Raw genomic sequence first — 20,421 nt, 5'->3', positions numbered from 1 at the left:
CAGACACCCGGCCTGCCCAGTAGCTGTCCCCGGATCTCTGCTCTGCCCTGCTGCTCCCTGCACTGCCCGTCCTGCTCCAGCGGCTGCTGAACCCCCACACGCTCCCGTACACACACCTGCCCGTCCCACCGATCCCTCCAGGAACCGGCCTTAGACAGCCCAGTCCAGCTCAAAACTGGCCCTCGGATCCTCTCGTCTCCAGCTGCTTCCCTCACAGAGCTGGCGACTGACACACAGCCCGACCTCCCCACCCATGCCCACCTCCCCCTTCATGGGAACCAGGCTCCTCCTGCCCTCAGACGGAGGTTCAAAGGGACTATGAGAACAGATCCTCATCGCTTCTCAGGATAACCTGAGGTACCAACAGTTAAAAAACCAACGTACTGATTCTGTGAATATACTTTACAAATGTATTTAATTACAAAGTGGTTTTGATAATCTATCTAGAACATTAGCACTCTTAAAAAATTTGGAAGACACTCTTCCTACAAAATCATAGACTCATAGAATGGTTTGGGTTGGAAGGGACCATAAGTTCATCTAGTTCCAAACCCCCTGCCACAGGCAGGGACACCTTCCTCTAGATCAGCTATGCAGTAACTGTTCTCATTGCCATGTGCTGTGGAACAGTATTAACCAGATAGTCCATTCACAGGGACAGCTATTAAGCTCCAGAGCTCCTTGAGCACGCACGCAAACCAACACCTGGGGCTGCGCATCAGTGGCCACCGTACGTAACATGGAACCCTGTGCAGCGCCCTGGCCCTTGTGCATTTTGTACCACAGCTCACGTTTGTCACCCAAAAGCACTTGTTAATTTGTCTCCGATTTGAGCTAAAGAACATCCTTGGTATTATTACAATGTCTATTACCCCTTGCCCAAACACACAGTCCTCAGGTTCTTTGAATGGTATCAACTTCTACAGGATAAAGAGACAAGATTCAAGTATTTTAAGGTACTTTTATTTAATAAATAACTTCAGTAATAGCACTGTAAAAAGTGAACATCTGTTAAAATAAAAAGGCACTTAAAACAAGAATATGACTATGATGCAGTTTGAATGGTCAAAGGCAAATGTACATGGCGCATGTCAAGAACGGTATGACTCGTGTCACATGACAAACTACGCAATCTTAGCTACAGGGTAGAGGCGAATTTACAGCTAAGACTGCGCAAAAAAAAGGAAAAAAAGAAAAAAGCTTGTGTTGATACAAAAATATTACAAAATGAATTGCAACCAAATACATTAAAAAGATTAGAAGGGTGACAAAGCACCAGGCTTTAAACCAGGAAACGTTACAGAATGAAGACACAGTATGACGTAAGGCCCTTATGTGTTCTGAGGATGTCTCGGTAAGGTACTTCACGATACTGCCACCCAGGGCTTGAATTCGCAAACAGAATCTAAGCAAGTTACCAGTCAGCAACTTTTTCAGTAATGGCACATGTTTTAAAGCTATTTTTTCCTTCTTAACATTCTTCTCAAACTCTTTCATTTTAATCATAACCTGGCAATAAACAACTTAAAAATTAAAAATAAGTATGCATACACTTTTCAGTCTTTTACACTGCTCACTTCCAACTTACTCCACTTACCATGTACTTAATAATATGTCTAGCAAGCAGAAGATCAATTAACCACCAGCTCCATGCTACATAAATTTAATTATATCTGCAAACTCAAGCCCTGATTTCCCTGTAAAGCTAAAAAGTTTAATACTAGCTGGCTAGGCAGAGCCCTCGTGCTGATGGCTTTCACCGCGTCCCCCCGTCCCGCTGCAGCATCGCACCCTGCAGAAGACCCGGATTCACAGCACGGGAGTGGAAAAGGTCCAAAAGGCACCATGTGACCTCAGCTGACAAGGCTACACAGTCTCAAGTTTTGTTTTTTTTTTTGTTTTTTGTCAGACCTCTGGCACCGATTACTTTCATTTGGAAAAAAAAAAAAATTAAAAAAATTACATATTGTACATTTTCAAAACCTGCACAGGAAAACAAACCTATATGTAATGAATTAGTAAAATCACTGCAGTTTGCCCTAAATCTATCTTACTGTGACTACAAAAATTGCTATGCTGCATACAGTGTTGTGAAGTTATACAAGCAGTGTTCATTTTCCCTCATATTTAGGATTGACCACAGTTGTCACTGCACTCTTGTAAATAGGATTTTCACCCTAGAAAAAGAAAAAAAAAAAATTAACATTTAAGAGATGAAAAAAGCGCCGTGTTTGTGAGAAGTGTAAAAATTAGCCTCAGAAATTAGCTTAAGAAATTATCCATTAATGTTTTGTTTGTACACACAAACAGCTTAAGTCGAACTAGTTTTTCCTCTAGCAATTCGAACACAGGCATGCTCAGCTACCAAAGCGGAGGGTTAGGGCACCATCCTGTTCGGTTCATATCACAGATTTCCTTCAAAGCGGCTGAACCTCCTCTGGCCATCTCAGGGCTGAGCCATCAGCTCAGGGGTCTGCAGCCCGTGGCATTTTTTTTTACAGAACTGTAAACAACATTGTTTGAAACCATGACAGCCCACAGACCACATTCTGCTATAGTAAACATTTAAATAGCTTATCCTGTATTATAGTTTAATTCAAGAAACTAGAAAGGCTTGTAGTATTTAGATAATATGCATTCAATATTTATATTGAACATTCAGTGCATGTTATCCTCCTTTTATTCATGCAGGTCCCCCAACACCCAAATGTACAAAATGCACAGTTAAAACTAAGAAACTGCTGTACTGGTGCAAATGCTGTAATAAAAACATTATTTCTACTGATATGAGAAATGCCTACAGAACAACTGCTTACATCTCTCTTGCTGACATTCAAAGACCTCTAAATTAAGCTTGTTTTAAGCTTCCTTTGTTCCCAGGTTTCCTTTTATCTCAGTAAACCTTATTCCATTTATGGCGTCCCTGCACACCTAAGATGAACAGCTTGAACTCAAGATCAATAGATAAACCTTAGTAGCAGAAAGGGCTACTGCTGGGACTCTGTCGATACAGCCTGGATCTGCTCCTGTCTCAACCTGAATTTCAACCTAAATAAATGTTGTTTACCACCACGAAGCTCTTCTGTACGAACACAATTCCCGAGGAAATTCAGCACAGTGCAGATCTCCGCCTGAGCACAGCTCTGGCCAGAACCGTGTCTGGCCTTCAGCAGCAGTGAGGGCATCTCTCTCTCTTTGAAGCTCCCCCCAATGTGAGGTGGTCTGTATCACCATATTAATTAAACCCCACTGTATTAAATTACACAGCATTTAAAGTATTTCGGGTTAAAACAGGTTTTCCTACAGTCAATTAAAGGAAATCCTCTCCCTAGACACACAAACACCAGGTGCATCTGTTTCTTTCAGGGTCACAAACCTGGGAAAAAACCAAAACCAAACCAAAACAACAACTGGGAATATCCTAGGATGTGCCAAAAGGCTGACAAGGCAAGAAACCAACTTGGTGTGAAATTTTCATATCGCAGCTCCTGGCAAGTTTGTTGTCTTCTGTTTGCAAGACCTGATACTGGGCAAGTAACTGGTCTGTCCCAACAACAGCAGCTGCTGCTAAGGAAGAACATTTTGCTGGTGTCCTGCCTTTCTGTCATGGTCCCTTTCCCAGACAAAGGGTGTTTCTCCTTAAACCGGCTTTTCTACATGCAAAGAGCAATGAGGCACATCCAGTCCCGCCTGGATCTGAGACCCCAGGCTGGTCTCTGAAGTCCCACCAGAGCCTGAGTTGCTGGGCAATGGCAGTCAAGGTTCTCTGGTCACCCTTCTCCAGACCCCAGGCCCTGTCATCTGGTTGGAGGTGAAGGAGGAACTGGGTGTCCAGTGCTGGCTACGCTTCGAACACACAGGGACAGCAACAGACCCCTCCAGCAGTTCCCAGGGCAACTCTGGCTTGACTGAAAGTGTATCAGCTACTGCTTTGGAAAGGGATGAGGAGTTCAATATTCTTAAATTTTTTTTTTTAATTAAATGATGGAAATACAGTGTTGTGGCTAGTTCCCCTAGCCAGACAAATTAATTAATGCAAAATTACACTCCCCCCCGCCCCCCCATTTTTAATAAAAAGCTTTGCAATAGTAAGAGGTAATTAAACTGGAAAAACATCCAGGGATGAGGGATTTAATCTGCAACTGTAGTATATCATTATGCCTCATAGCTCTTGGCAATGTATGCTATTTCCTTGTCAAGTTTTAATGGAGAATTCTTAAAAAAAACCCCCATAAATCAGTAAAATTTTTGATGCAGAGAAACTCTGTAAGCTTAATAGGTTGTATCATATGCAGACTAGAAGATACTGCACAGCTTTTCAATGGCATTATGATACTTGTTACACCACGCTTTTAACCTTCAACATTTTACAAAACAGACTAACCCCAGCACATACAGGGAGGCATGTTTACATTTTCTCATTTGTAAAAGAGAGATAACTTCTATCAGATAGTGTGGGAATTGGTCTAAAGGTTAGGACTAAAGCTTGGAAATGCATTTTCTTTATGCCACTGCAGAGAATACACTGGTTTAAGCATGCAAAGTTAGGGAAAACACGTTTGCCACATGCCCCTATAAATGAAAACACCATGCACACTTAAACTAAAATAAAAATCAACAAACAACAGCTGTCTACAAGAGCAAGTGAAATACATTAAAAGACAGAGGTATTTTTAAGAAGTACCTTCAGCAGAGAATAAAGAGCTATGTTCTTGCAACATTATTCATTTTCAACTAGAAGGTAACAGTTCAGTCTAGTGTTGCATAAAAATGAACCTGTTATACAGGATGTCTGATTAACCTTCTCATGCCTTTTTTCTCCATGGACTTACTGTTTCAACAGTCACTTAAACTACCTTTACAGTGGGTTTAAGTCCTAATTCACTGCAAGAAACTGCACTCCAGAATATTTAAACTCATCCACATAATTGTTCAACAGCTGGTTCTTACTATTTTCAGCCCTTGTTAATATCTATCATTAATTTACAGTAACGTAAAACGAGTCCTCTGTCCACCTGTAGATATGGCAGTTGCATCAGAGGATGAAGCAAAGGCCCAAGTTAAGGGCAACACAGACGACCGAGGGCGTCACCCACCATGGCTGAAGGCTGGAGGACAGCAGCTGGCCTGCCATTAATTACATGCTTCGTTAACAGCACAAATCTACACCAGGTGGGCAGTGAGGACAGTAAAGCCTGACAGCAGCAGCAGGACACCAAGACAGCGGCTTTGCTGGAGGCCAAGGACAAATCAAACTTGCTTCAGCCCAGCTGGCTTGGGGACCAGCTGCAAGGACACTGTGGTGACAAGTCGCTCGCCACATCATGGACCAGGACATGTGAAGCACTTGGGCACCTGGTCCATGACAAGCTTCGTGTGTGTACGACCACTGTGGGAGAGGGGAAGTGTCACACAAACTGCACACAGTTTATTTTATTGCACACGTATAGACCAGGAGGGAACCTACTGCAGTGTCATTTTCTTGTAACGGGATTTCAGATGACTTTCTTGCCTTGGCAAGACAACTCTTTCTTCATGTAAATTAAAGTTTACTTCAAGAATGTAAAAAACCCAGAAAATCTTAGTTATAGGGGAAAGCAGGATGTTATTCTTTTACTTCTTGTGGGTCACCTATTGTACCAATACTGATCTCCTCCTTTTTGGTGGCCAATAAAGCTGAAGCCACCTCCTTTTCTCCTCAAAGTTCTGATGTTTCTATGAATACCAAAAAGGATAAAGTAATTTTTTAAAAAAACACACTCTTTCAAACTTCTAATCTTCATAGTAAGTGAAAAAAGGCAGAAGTCAATCCCCCATTCACATAGGGGAAGGACTTCTGCAAGAAGTACGTTTTGAAGACAAATGGCAGCACTGAGGACATTAGATCCTGAAAGTCGTGGGGTGGAGAACAAGAGCACAGAATAAAGTTACACACCATAAGGTTTGTTAGATGCTTGCCCTGCATGCAACAGAAGGTACGCAATTAGCTGCATAGCAGAAGAGAAGGTAACAGAGACTTAACCAGATGGATTATGTGAGATGTGAGAAAGGAACAAGAACTCCATTTCCTCCACAGAATAACTGAGAAGAAAAATGGAAAGGAGGTGAATGTGGTCGGTGTGGCAAGCAAAATCAATGTTTTTACAATCAATTTTGGACACACTGGGAAGCGAAATGATTGCAAAGAGAAAAGTATGTTTCAACAAGGAATGGCTCAGAATGCTGGACAAAGTGTTTGAAAATGTTGTCACAGTGAGGACAGGTAAGAGCTTACATACTGTTAATTCCTGCTTTGTCCCCTAATTTTTCCTTTATAAAATCTTTTGAGTGCAACACCAAAAAAGGGAGGCAGCAGACAGAACAAAATTAGAGATAAAGATCCTTCCCTTCCCCTGGACCCTGAGAAAAGCCCTTAGATGTTTAAAGGGATGTGCTGCCTTCTCAAATCCATCACTGCCCGCCCCCTAATCTGACCTCTGTATTGCTCATCTCTCACCACTCTCGTGACATCCACTCCCCACCTAAAGCATTCAAAAAAGTGCAGCCTCGAAGTCTACTGAAGATATCCATCACTTGTGGTTTACTGACTTGCTCTGTTGGATACGGCTGTTTCTGAAGCCAGCATTTCCAAACAGAGATGAGGTGTGCTGGGGAGCTTAGGAATGACTAAGAAGCTGGGGGAAAAATGCATCTGTGGGGAGAGGAACACTTCCTCTTCTCTTATTATTTTTTTTTTTCTATGGCGGCATCCAAACTGTCTGGGCTACACAGACTGCGATATTGCCAGTTTCAATAGAAATAGGAATGTAAAAATTAAGATGCATATTTAATTATCAAATCAGTAGAGCATCTGTATTTTACACTTTAAATACAAGCTAGTTCTATAGTATGTTAATAAGACAAAGCAGTTAAAAAAAAGAGTAATCTGTGAGGCTACTCTGAATGTTCCCAGAGTTATTCTAATAAAAACAGTGATATTTATAGGTTTGGGTATCTGAGGAATATCTAAACCAGCTTTGCAAACTTATCAACTTCAAGCAAACTGACTGCTGATTCGAGGAGATAAGAGACGAGCCCTCCCCTGGATGCTGTGTCTCACCACAATCCAAAGAGCTTCTTCAATCCTAACAGCTGTTCTATTACATATCCACACATTTATCCCCCTGCCATTAAAAAAACCCACCCTAAACCCAAAAAACTCTTGTAGAATAGTTTAAGCCAGTAGTGGTGGTATTAGTAAGTCAACAATCTTGCTGTCAAAACAAGTTAAAATTTTCAAGCTGGATTCTTTAAAACCCCAGAATCAAAGCAGCAGTAGATAAACTGAGCAAAACCCAAACTGTGATTAACTGACTGTGACACACAGTGAGCTTGAAGTGACATGCAAAGGATAAAAAGGAAGAAAATGAAAGAAGATACAAACTGAGACTTAGAGACCAGCTTTACGTCCATAGTTTGGATTCTTGAAATTGTTAATAGGGCTCTTGTATATTGGATTTTCTTGCTGAAGTAAAAGAAATGGTCAATGGCGAACAATTCGACAGGAAAAAAAAGTAACATTCTCAACTATCATTGAAGAAAATCATGCTATATGTAAAGAAAAGTGTTAGTAATATTTTTTTCCAGCATAGAATTAATTTTCTTAAATAAAAACAAGAGACTTTCTAGGAGATTTAAAAAAATTATTCTCTCATCGAGGATACATGGGTGTTGACTTGTACAGAATTGCAGTGAAGGGTTTTGATTTGCAGATTCCTAAAATTTCCCAGGGGCGGTGACCCTATAGCCTATGAAAGCCTATAGACCACAGGCTTGTTTTTCTTGCATACTTTCCCATTGACAAGGGGTTGGGAAGATTTCAACAAACCAGTATCAGCCATGGTTTTGTGACCAGTTATTGAAATCTCCCAACTAAACTTGTACGAGATCTCTTTCATAAGTGCAAAATCATCTTCTTCATTTTATACAACAGAGACTTTAATCTTCTAATAAGCATTTTAATAATATGTTGTAAAGTGTGGTAGAACTGCAAAGCCAAAATAGTCTCACCACCTCATTTTCCCTCTGAAATTTTATTTCAACTGAAGTTACTATAAAACTTGCTTTTCTAAGCCAACAGGTACTTCTCAAAGAGAGCTGGGTTTGGGGTTTTGGTTTTTGTTGTTAGTGTTTGTTGTTTGGTTTCTGTTGTTAGTGTTTGGTGGTTTTCTTTGTGGTTTTTTTTTTTATTTTTTTTTTTCTAGTGGTAATACATAACATGTTTTAAAGTTCGCTTAAAATAAGGATATTTCTGTTCCTCCGTAGGCCAAAAGGCAGGAATATAATCTCAAATATTTAGTGTACGTGAATAAAAATCTTCTGTTCTTCCTCAACTACTGCAGCTTTTATACAGATAAAAGCCTTTTGACTTACCGTATCCCACTTGGCATTCATCTTCTCCTTCTCGAATTTAGCAAATTCTCTTCTGTCATGAATGATCATTAGTAGTTTCCAAATCAATAATAATGCAAGTCCAATAAGAACAATTCCAGCAACCACACCAGCTACAATGGGAATGATGTCAGGGCCGCTGGGGCATTCTAGGGAACAAAGCAAGGGAAGCATGATTTTATAAAGTGTTAAAGGTAACGCACATTCGGACGCTTTAAAAATTTTATATTGTATGAAGCCAATATATTGAATATCGGACACATGCCAATACTATTTGCCCTTCAAATAATGGAAGTTTTGGAACGTGTGCAATCTGTAACATTCCAGTTTATTTTTATCCTTCCAATTTGTGTTTAATCTTAGCAACAGAACAATTCATGTTCTGATGATAAAGTCTACGCGCTGCTAACCCCTTAAGCTATTCAACTAGAGTATTGGAGTAAAATAATTAGTAATTGTATTTTAAATATGTAAAAGCTCCAAGTAAAAGGTGGCGCTGGAGGAGTAAACCAGCTAGAGCACAAATACAGATTAGCAAAACAGACTATCAACAGCATTACAGAAAAAGAGTGTTCCTCATTTTACCTCAGCTGTTATTCCTAGTAGCCAATATATAGAGATAAGTAATAACTTTGCTTCTGAGACTGATTTTTTTTTTTTATTTTTAAAGATCTCTCCTCATCTTGGGAATTGACCTCTACTGGAATAAAATTTTTTAAATGGGTACATCTTTGGATAAAAATAAATCTCGCTTATTTTGAAAGTACATTACATGTTTGAAAAGAGTAATACAGGCACAAAATTATTTGAGGTGACAGACATAAAAATAACCATCCTCCAAAATAGACCCCAGCTCTTCTACTAATATAAAATTCTCAGTAATCACAAACTGAACAAGAGCTTTTGCAGAGCTCAACTGCAGGAGTCAGAAGCAAATAAACGCAACTCCTGTGCTGTCGATAGGAACGAGCTTCCCCCGAACTGCAGACTCCTCATCTTGGTAGCTGCCTCTGCAGGAGCGAGGGAAGTGAAAGGGGCACGACAGGAATTCTTTAGGAACCAATAAGGAAGAAATTCTTTGGGAACCAGTAAGGAAGCAAAGTCTGCTCCACCCAATCCAGCTCTACTGAAAGGAGCTTGCTCCTTCAGCAGTTGTATGGCACAAAATTTAAGGTGCCTCCTGGGGCACGAAGGCTCGATTCAGCTCTTAACTAAGACCACAGAAGTTTATACATGAAACAAACGTCAGACCCCAAAAGTGTAGTGCATGCATTGGCTTGTCCTAACAGAAGATGGGGCTCCAGGTCCTCCTCTATAATTTTGACCATATGCTTAGAGAATTTAAAACATTCTGAATGGAAGAGGTATTTATTTCTAAAGGCCACTAACCACTGATGTGTATTAAGTGCCAATCACCCAAAATGATCAATTCTGAAAGTTCCTTGAGCAGAATACAGCACTTAACCTTTCAACACACAAGTAGGGTGTGTATTTTCTATCAGGCTTATGAAAATCAGGAGACCACATGCTGCTAATGTACAAAACCAGAATTTTTGCACTGTTAGATGCAACATGCAGTGATGCAAACTAACAATACTTATGTTAAATAAATGGTAAATTACAGATTGAGCTATACAATTCTTCTCTCCCCTTTTTTTTTTTTTGTATCAGAAGATTTACCTATCAAAAGTTAACTAAGCAAAAGGCTTTTCAGGATTGAAGGTACCTCAGCTAAGTAAAAGCAAAGGCTCCCAGAATGAAATAATTTAAGGAGTTTGCTGCACAGTACACATTTGTGTGTGTGCGTGTAAGACTGGTCCCATATTATTAAATAAAAGGAAAAGAAAAAAGCAACAAAACCCCACAAACACCATTGTTTCTAACCTGTAGCACAAGCCCAGCCAAAAACATTGTCAAAAGTTGGATATCTAGGACTTACAGGTAAAAGGCTGCAAAATATAGCAAGTGGAAACATGAATGCTTTAACAAATGTACATATCTGATTAACTTTTTGTTTTTAAAAAGCAAACCCATTTCTGTCAGCCTAAAGGTCTGAAAAGAACTAGATCTAGAGAGACTTATGTTTTTCTGAAGCAACTCAAGCTCCCAACATCCACAACTCTCACTCAGGGAATAGGTTCCCATTTCCAAAAGCACCTACCTCACACAGATCAATCAGAGTGACTCTGTAGCACGCAATGGTGTGAATTAACAACAAGGATGAAGGGAGAGCAGGGAACACCGTGTTCATACCTGGGGTCTCCACCACGTGGACGTTGGCTTCACCGTTCGAGTTGACAGAATACGTGAAGTAGAACCAGCAGTCGTCAACATCCTTCTCTTTGCAGTGAGACAGCGGATCGGGCTGTCCAGGCTGCGGCAACTTGTCTCGACTTTCTACCAGTGTCATGTTGAAATGCATACATTCCTGAGAACATGTTTCCTTCTTTTCTCCCTTATCGAAAGCTCTGCACTGAACGCAGTCTCTGTGGAAGAACAAATCGGAAGCAACGCTTTTTAATATGTTCACAAAAGATTTCCAGCATTTAATCTAAAGAAATGTTAAAGGAGAAAATGTGGAAAAAAACCTCAACAAATCCAACCCCTTTGCCACAAGGCCAGGAAAAAAAAATAAAGCAAGACACAGCTTTTTACCAGTCTGAATATTTATGTACCTCATGATTAACAAAGGCCCCCTTTAATAAATTCTTCTTTCCCTGGATGGCCCACAAGCTTCAAGGACAGAAAGAAAAAACAAAATTAAAATGACCTAAATCTCTAAAAGGAAAGAAGGTAAAAACATTTTCAACACCTCCACCTGGAAAATTAATACTCTCAGAGAAGGCAGTGTAGCAACAGAATATTTACAGTGAAACAGTATCTGAGAGACAGGTTAAAAAAACCAAACTGAGTGACAAGCTTTACCGTAGGATTTCACTCCAGATAACTCACTGACAAAAGCCAGCTGAGCAAGATTTTTATACTAAAAAGACTGTGCTGAAAGAAAACCTGGAAGTCATCTGCACAAAGCCAGGACTTGGCCCAGCCACCAATCATAAACTTATTTCAAAGTTTCCATTCAGAAAATGCTTGGTTTCCACGAACCTGTATTTCCAAAGGCAGAGATAAAAATTCCATTGGCCCACACAATCTAGGTTGAGTTTTTGACTGTCAGGATAGTTTGACTTTTTCAAGAGTGTTTCAGAATAGAAGTTTTAACCAAAAGGTTTAGCTGAAGTTTTAACTACTCTGGAAATGGTACATATATGCACATATATGCTTCTGTTACAATAATTTCAAAAGGTCAAGATGATAGGACTTTACAGCCTGTCACATTATAGACCTGTGCTCTCCCCAGCTCTGTAGAAGTCTGGCTGTTGATAATTGTACATGAAACGGGGCAAAGCTGTCACCTGCCCAAGTCAATCTGAATGCATAAAATGACTCAACATAACATATACATTTCCATGCCTAACAAAAAATGGCAAGGAAAGAATTTAAGAAATAGTTTACCTACCCGGAAGCAATCAAAATACCATACGAGTAATATTTTGTTAGTAATTATCGATTCTCACCCAACTTTTACTGTCTAAAGGGATGATAAGATACAATGTCCCTGCATTTCAGGGTAGAATAAAGCACAATATCAAAAGCCCAATTTTCAAAATTCTGCATGCGTAAATACCACAAACTCAAATACATAGAAACTGAGATTTGGTTTTCTAGGTACTTACTTGTGCTCTGCACAGACACCAAGGCAAGTCTGACACATTTCACATGTGGGGCCTTGGAATTTGGGATCTGTACAGTTACAGGTCCCACATTCACAGGTTCCTCTTCCATTGCAGATCTGCCCATTAGACGCCATACAAGGCAAGGTATCCAAAGAACAATCGCACGCACTGCCAGTGAAGTTGGGGAAACACTCGCACACTCGGCATTTGCAGATACCGTTTCCTGTGTGTTGAAAAGATATTACAGTGAAATGAAGGCTAATATAAAACATAAAATTTGTGACCGTAAGAAATAAACTTTCTCCATCTCAGGATGGATACTGGGAAAACACTGGTGGTGCGATACTGAATTTGGAGCTAGAAAATAAATTTTTAGCTCCTTGAAAAACTACTTACAGGCATTTCTCCTCTTTTCCCATTCTACATTTGGATTTCCTTTTGTAAACAAAATAACAAGACTAGGGAAAGATGATCAAGAAGAGTATAATGTGATGGCCATGTCTGCTGGGTGGAGTGCACTACAGCACTGCTTCAGTTCACTGTGTTATATGCACATAGGTGCACTGATTACTGCAGTCTTTGTATCTATCACTACATACATTTATAAAGCAAGACCTAAAGAGATGAGGAATGCACTAACTTAGACTTTACAACACAGAAAAATGAAAAACGTTTGGGTGCCTAGAACACCAGCATTCAGCTGCTGTACTTCTGACCTCATCCACCCAACCAAACTTTATGCTCCTTACACTCTTAAAGCAGCAAACAAGACACCTGTATCTCCAAAGGGTGATCCGGGTGAAATGGAAAGATCTTTGGCTACACTCCTCCTCTTCCATTGAGAATAAAGCATTTAGGTCAATACTTATCTGTCACTGTATATTTTGGAACACGACCACCATTGCTCCTATTCCTTGTGGAGCTGGTGAGCAGTTGTGTGTCCTGAGCAAAATCGGACAGATGATGCTCATAATTCAGTTAAAGCTTAGTGGCTTCTCTGTTTTATTTTTGTATCACATTCAAAACTGAGGTAGTAGTTATACTTCTACTGAGTATTTCCATGTGCAAAACAGCCTAGGGAAGTTACAGGACAAAAATACATGCAGCAAAATAAATTTAGACACTGCCTGCTAGAGGATTTTCTAATCTGCTTTTGATTTCAGGAATTAATTGCCATCAGTCTTGTTTCAAGCACTTAAGGTGTTTCTCTGTATCCTGAACATTGTAATCTTCTCTTACCCTTCAGAACAGTCTCAAGATAGCATCTCAATGGTATCTTGTCAAGCACAGAGTCAAGTGCTCACTATTACAAGTCAGCTGAGGTCATTATCTCTTTTAATTGATACAGTGGTTACACTGAGTCAGTATAACATTATAATCTCAGGCCAGTTGTCTCAGCATTCTTTACTATAATACCTGAGGGTAATTCTGTAATAAACAGCAGAAGTCAAGTTCACTTTACATCCTTCCTGGAGCTGCGATTCAAGGAAGGTGACGTGTTTTAACACACTATATGTCACGATCACAGAGAGTGGTTTTATTAATAGACATTTCCAATCACCAACTCTGTGGATATTCTCATCTCTGTTATCAAGTAGCTATGATCTATAAGCTCAGTATCACTGCTCTACAGGGTGGAGTTGACAGACTTGTAAACAGCTGGCTAGTTTTGCCTGCAGAAAACTCTGAAGTAGTTTCTCACCTCCACAAATCAAACCATTTGATCGATCACAATTGAAGTTGTCACATTCACAGTATTTGCCAGAATACACTTCATTAGTGTTTTCTCTTTTCTTGCATACGCATTGTCCACAAATGCATTCTCCATTGTTACTGCATATTTCTGTACTGTTCTCCCTCCTGCAGTAAGCATCCATATCCTCGCTATTTACTTCATCTGTACTACATTCACATAGTCTTCCAATACGTCCTTCGTTACATCTGCAAGGTAAAAACACAACTGAAAATTATAAACTGAAAAGTCATACAATAAAAAGACCACAAAAATAGCACAAAGAACAGGAGTAAAAGTGACCATTCTCTCACGGAATATTCTGAATTAAACTTCAAATGAGACTTCCAGCTGACATCTACGTAGGCATTCTTGCTGGAGCAAACTGGACTACGTTGCTCCTCTGCTGATTACTTGTTCCAGATGAGAAACTACATGTCACCACCTCTAATTACATTGCTACAATATCACTATTAACCCCTCTCACACGTGACACAACAATAATTATTTTTAAGTGACAGGAACTGTTCACAGCAGCTGCTGTCATCTTCCAATGAAAAGATTTCCCACAAACAGCAATTAAGCAGGAGAGCAGCTGATCTTCAGAGCTGCTGAGCTGAGATCTTCAGGCATCAGCACTTCTCATTACCAAGGCTAAATTATGGATCAACAAGTGGAGGTTGTTCTTGTTTCCAGCAGTGACTGACAAACTGTTATGGAGCATGGATCAGAGACAAGGGTTCCCTCAGGAAACCGCTGCTGTTGCCAAAGCCCAAGGCTGCTTTACTCACAGGTCTGTTCTCCCCCACCTGAAATCCCAGGGACACCAGTGACAGTGATACCAACTTTAAGGAGTCTTTCTACACAAAGATGGGAAAAATCAGTTCTCCTTATTTAAATGGAACATCAAAAACTGACTGCAAAATGGAGCAATGATCATAAATACTGGATACAAAGTGGCTTATTCCTCAACTTGCAGAGCACTAAGCAGTTAAGGGGCCTCACCTCAGCCTGTCAAACACCTTGTCAACTACCACCACCAGCTTCACCAGGCAGATCTTTGAGGACTTTTGGTATAGGATGGACTCAGAGCGACATCAGTATCTTTATTTTTAATAACTCACATATTAAACCATGAGGAATATGAAATCTACATTTTAATTTCAGTTATGGCAGGAACCAAAACTGTTTTCTAAACGTCTTGGACCTTGTTTTCCTAGAGATGATCTTAATTTCATTCGGCTCTTACCTTCTTATCTCAAAGGCTTCCAAGAAGAAACAGTTTCTGTTTTTGCTGTAGGTTTCTGGGGTGGAGGGGTGGGAAAGGCTTAAACCTTGACTTACAGTTTCAGTTTTGACTGGTTGAAGATAAACCTAGTAAGATTTTGCTCTGCTTTCATGGTGTGTAACTCCAGAAAATCCAGTATCATTTTACTGGATTTTCAAATACGTAATAAGGAATACATGTGTAATCTAACTCCCATGATGGGCAAAAATAGACATTTCAAAGGCATAAGTATACAAAAAAAAGTTATATGTATGCTGAAAGATTTACAGATCCATGCAATTAGAAGAAACATTGTAGCAAGACCTCAGAAGGTTAGAAATAAAGCAGGAAAACGAGATGGGGATGTCATGCAAAATAAAAGGTGGTTGTTTTATGATGACTTCTTGCTCCTTCCTACTATGAAAGAATTGCTCCTAATAAGGGCAGGAGATCCTACCAAAAGACTAGGAAGCCCTTGAATTTCTCAAAAAATCAACATACCTCAAATTACAAGGATATAATTAGATTGAATACTTGCAAAAACATCACAAAGTAATCCCATTCATTTTGTCCCATTAATCCATAATTTTGCCATATTATATGGACCTCAAAATTAAATAATAAAACCTCCACAAAACACACACCAGAAAAAGCGGTAAGACCTATATCCTTTAAAGGACTGTCTCAAGGCCGAATTTGAATTCTGACTTGTGCAACAGTGCAAGATCAATACTACAGATTCCAGCATAGGGATTATTTGCAAAGATAAGGTATTATTTCAAAATACCCTAAAAGAAATCGGTCCGCAAGAGTAATTCTTGTCCTTTCACAAAAAAGTTAGTAAAACTGAGTAAAACCTAATTAAGGAAAGAAACAAAGGTCTTCCTTGTATTTCTCTGTTGCAAAAATAAACAAAATATCTATTTACCTGCAGGCACCACATTCAAATGTTCCATTTCCTTCATGGCAGGCTGGACTATTAGGTTCACCTTCACCTTGACACTGACATTCACAGATGAACTGGAGATTAATTTCCACTTCTTCAGTGAATCCCAGTGGTTTAATTTTAATTGTTTCATTTTGTCCTTTCTTTGGACATTCGTTAGCTGTTACATTAATCTCAAATTTAACCTGCAAAGAAAAATAACCGGAGTGCCACATTACTAAAAGGAGTTTTTGTCTGTACTATTAAAAAATACTGAGTGTTGGACATTTAAAATTAGTTTTGTATTTGTGTAGCAGCACAAATACTGTAGGTTACCTCATCTCCAATTGAAATGTTAGAACATTTTCTCCCATCTTCTTGTGTGTCATTCACTCCATTCTTGCAGAAAGACTTATAACTGATGGTCACTCCTTTTGGTAGCTTACTGTTTTCCAGGATAACCTCTGAAGAAAGGGACTAAACCAATAGTTATTAGCTAACTTCGAACTGAGTCACACAAGCATTTTGCTGAAAGAAAAACACTATACAACCATAAACAGTTTAAGTGCCAATCCCATGGTCACTCTGGAATTATGTAAAATCCAATGTGGTGAGAAACCCCAGCCCAGGGCTGCCCACAGTCAGGCTGTGGTGACCCCTGCTCATGGCTGAACCCCCTTATACAGGGTCAGGGAAGGTCTCCACAGCTGTCGGAGGCACTTGTTTGCCCCATGTACTCCAAAGGAGAAATGGGTCTCATTTACATAATACAGCAATTAAGAAAATGTTTTGGAGCCAAACACAGGAGTCCCTGAGATTGATGAAGACATTTTCTTTGGGGTCAAGAGGCTGAAAAATGGCCCTTTTCTCTTCCATGAGGAAGGAAGGCAAAGACCTGAAGATGCTGAAGAAACAGTGTGGTTTTTGGTTGTGGATTTCATTTTTTAAAGAGGGAAAACATGGGCAATAACTTCTTTCCATAATGTTTTCAAGTGGCTTTAAGAGTGTATCTTTCTAGTCATTTAACCTCTTACTGGCATAGTGTCCAAATGGCTAATATGATTTTACTGCAATGGCGGTATATTTTCAGTTTAGTATACTAATGTCCTATTTTGCAGGAAAAAAAAAAAATCTACCTTGGAGGATCTGCCTGAAAAACTCGTAATAACTTAGAAGCAAGAAAGGGTAATACGACCCGAATAAAATCGGAACTTACATTGTATGCATCAATGATCAACTGGATCACATTGCTGGAGTTTGAAGACAATGTTCCCACTGCTGATTTTGGTATCAGATTTTTCAGTTCCTTTCAATATTTACCAAAGTAAAAGGAAAATTACAGTCTTACTATCAAACAAAGTATAACTTGCACTAAAAATATCTGTATGGACATAAAATGCTTTAGTGGATTAACTAGTCAAGATCAAGTACTTGAAAAAAACAAGGCTACAGTGTTGTCAGTGCTTTTAATGATTTTTGAGGTTACACACAGCACTACTAGCATAAACAAATATCTTGCCTTCTCTTCTCCTTTGCATTTTTGTGTTAAATTTGGTAATAGAATACTGAGACCTCCTCTTGTACAAGTTGACCATATACAATATATACTCAAGATCTTAAAGAACTATGCTTTCAGTGCATTGAAGATAGGCAGATAAAATATGATTTCCAATAAAAAGAAAAAAACATTTAATATAGTTTAAAAAACCTCCCACAAAACCAAAAAACACCCTTTTAGGTTAAAACGAGGGAAAATATGCATCTCCTTTACGCAGTCATTTCCTATTTCACAATCACATCCAGCAGTTTAGTTTATTTTAAACATCAGGAATATAAATAGACCACAAAGGACAAAATACATTCTTTCATAAACATGTCTCTTGATTCAGTGTCCACACCCTCCTCAGCTATTTTGCTGTAAAAATATTCATAAAAATTAGCACTGAAAACATGTTCTCCACTCCCTCCTACCTACAAAGAGAGGCAAGGAGGAGGGCACTTTCTCCTTGGAAATTACACACAGAGTATCAATTTTAACAAGGAAAAAAAAGGCTTAATAATAAAAATGTGAGTAGTAAAATATTACTTCCATGATCGCTTATTTCCATGATGATTTTAAGCAATTTCATGATTTTAGAGCAAATCTGAGTCAGTCTTAGTGCTTGAGCAGAAAAGAGTAGAGACCAGAAGTATGTGTTATTTACCTTATAAACTGCCTGAAACTCTTCAGTAACAGCAAATATTGTCTGAATATTGTTCTCACTAAGCTTCTGTACCAGATGAGCAATAGAGGGATAATCCTATAAAAATCAAGCATAAAATGCAATTTCAATTTGGAACATATTGCTAGAAAACAATCAGAAACACTTGGACATCATACAGACAATTCACCTTTAGAAACTGCCGGGTGACTTGTAACCAGCCAGCTCATGCCACACAGTTCTAAAGCAAAACCATCTCTGAAAACATGCACTGAAAAGTTTCCATATATGCCCCATGAAGATAGGTGTTTTTTTCACAATAACATTATCATATTCCTTGCCATTTAAAGTCTCCAGGTTAAATCCCTAATCAAAATGTCCCCAGAAAATTACGTTTGGTGGTTTTCCATGACTTATCTCAGTGAAAACTACTACCTTTTGCACTGTTTCATAAAAAAAAAAAAAAAAAAAATCTGTTTTATTTTAAGTTACTCACTAAACTTTAGGAATATATGAACACACAAACTTTGTAAAGCTTATTGCATTTATGCCATCTAGCAAATGTTTTTCTTTTCACCTTTTACGTGATCTACCTATTAATAAACCATTAATACAATGTTGTTAAGCATACTTTTACTATAAACTTTATATCACAAGACTTCAAGCAGTCTTAAATAAACTAGCCAAGAAGGTCTCTATTTTACAGTGTTTTTTTACAGTAGTAAAATGCTTCTGAACACAAAGACTAGCAAAATGACAAAAATAATACGACAGAGCCACCACAGTTTGACAGTGGACATGCAAGATTGTTAATTATTAAAAAGGTTAAAAATCCAACAACACAAATCAGAGTGTTAAAGTTGCCATTTCTTGAAATTTTCCAATTAAGAGTGGACAAATTCATGCACATTTGCTTTAGTTCAGCTAAAGTCACTTCATGTAATACAGAGGTAAATGGGTAAAGTTCAAGAGAGGCAGCCGTCTGAAACTATACCAGATGATCTACTGCGTTTTTGAGCTTAAGCATCACAAAATACTAATTTCTCTAGAAGATGACAAAGACTTACATAGTAGTGGCTCATTGTGTACATATTATTTTCCAGATGACATTTCCCATCATTTGGTAAAACAATTCCACCAAGTTTACCGTCTCCTGCAAAGTGAAATCCAGCATCCGTGGAAAACACTAGTAGTCTTGTAACATTTCTCCAGCCAATTTGTTCCTTGAGAAACAAGCAAATGGATTTTTTGGTATTTTGCACTGATTTATTTTACAGCAGTGGGGACCAACACTTGAGAAATATATGCGTGAAAAATTAGACGGACTTAGAAGTCATACTGCAAAAGCAACACCTTGGAAATCACATAATTCACTCAAACTTAAAAGCACTTGCATTTCATTAAATGTCTGCTCTAAAACACCTGCTGTAGGATTTTCACCAAAGGCAAGAAACATTCTTTTTGAGGTGTACCTCTGTCTGTTCAGTTCTCAGAGTATCTGAAGAGCAACAGGGTTTTAGAAATTGGGCACATCAGCCCAGCTCTTCGATGCCCCCAAGTCCACCCCTATGTCACCACCACACAGCCCGAGCACAGAGGACGATGTTGGTGTGCAGAGCACCGCAGCAACCTTGAATGAGAAGATTTCGGCTTGCCCGGTGTTAGGCTCTGAAGAATCATTAGGCTTTACTGATCTAGCCCAGATTTGTAATCACGTGCTGGTTTTGGTCAGGATAGAATTAATTTTCTTCACAGTAGCTAGCATGGGGCTGTGTTTTGGATTCGTGCTAGAAAGAGTGGTGACAACACAAGGATGTCTTTGTTATTGCTGAATGGTGCTCACACAGCTTCTCACCCCAGCCCACCAGTGAGGAGGCTGGGGATGCACAAGAATTTGGGAGGGGACACAGCTGGGACAGCTGACCCCAGCTGACCAAAGGGATATTCCATACCATATGATGTCGTGCTCAGCATATAAAGCTAGAGGGAAGAAGGAGAAAGGGGGGGAACGTTTGGAATGATGGCATCTGTCTTCCTGAGTTACCCATAGATGTGATCCAGTCTGAGTTTCCTGGAGATTGCTGAACGGCCACGTGCCCATAGGAAGTGGTGATTGAATCCCTTGTATTGCT

At 39.2% G+C, this 20,421-nt stretch overlaps 1 protein-coding gene across 2 annotated transcripts in view; it reads right to left on the bottom strand.

The window, feature by feature from the left end:
- Positions 1–941: 941 nt before the first annotated feature.
- ITGB1 (integrin subunit beta 1) overlaps positions 942–20,421 on the bottom strand; it is a 45,347-nt gene continuing 25,867 nt past the window's right edge. The window contains exons 7-17 of one of the 2 annotated variants that reach the window (XM_065627339.1): positions 19,357–19,512; positions 18,293–18,388; positions 17,305–17,394; positions 16,425–16,565; positions 16,092–16,294; positions 13,867–14,105; positions 12,165–12,387; positions 10,684–10,916; positions 8,413–8,579; positions 7,424–7,504; positions 942–2,177 (exon numbers count right to left, since the gene is read on the bottom strand). In XM_065627339.1, coding sequence (XP_065483411.1) covers positions 7,430–7,504; positions 8,413–8,579; positions 10,684–10,916; positions 12,165–12,387; positions 13,867–14,105; positions 16,092–16,294; positions 16,425–16,565; positions 17,305–17,394; positions 18,293–18,388; positions 19,357–19,512 — 1,623 coding nt within the window. In that variant the 3' untranslated portion in view covers positions 942–2,177; positions 7,424–7,429. The remainder of the gene's footprint in view (positions 2,178–7,423; positions 7,505–8,412; positions 8,580–10,683; positions 10,917–12,164; positions 12,388–13,866; positions 14,106–16,091; positions 16,295–16,424; positions 16,566–17,304; positions 17,395–18,292; positions 18,389–19,356; positions 19,513–20,421) is intronic. The other variant, XM_065627340.1, reaches the window with a different exon arrangement.

This window comes from Caloenas nicobarica, chromosome 2 (assembly GCF_036013445.1).
Source record: "Caloenas nicobarica isolate bCalNic1 chromosome 2, bCalNic1.hap1, whole genome shotgun sequence".
Taxonomy (NCBI): domain Eukaryota; kingdom Metazoa; phylum Chordata; class Aves; order Columbiformes; family Columbidae; genus Caloenas; species Caloenas nicobarica.
This window is presented reverse-complemented; position numbering and strand designations above follow the sequence as displayed.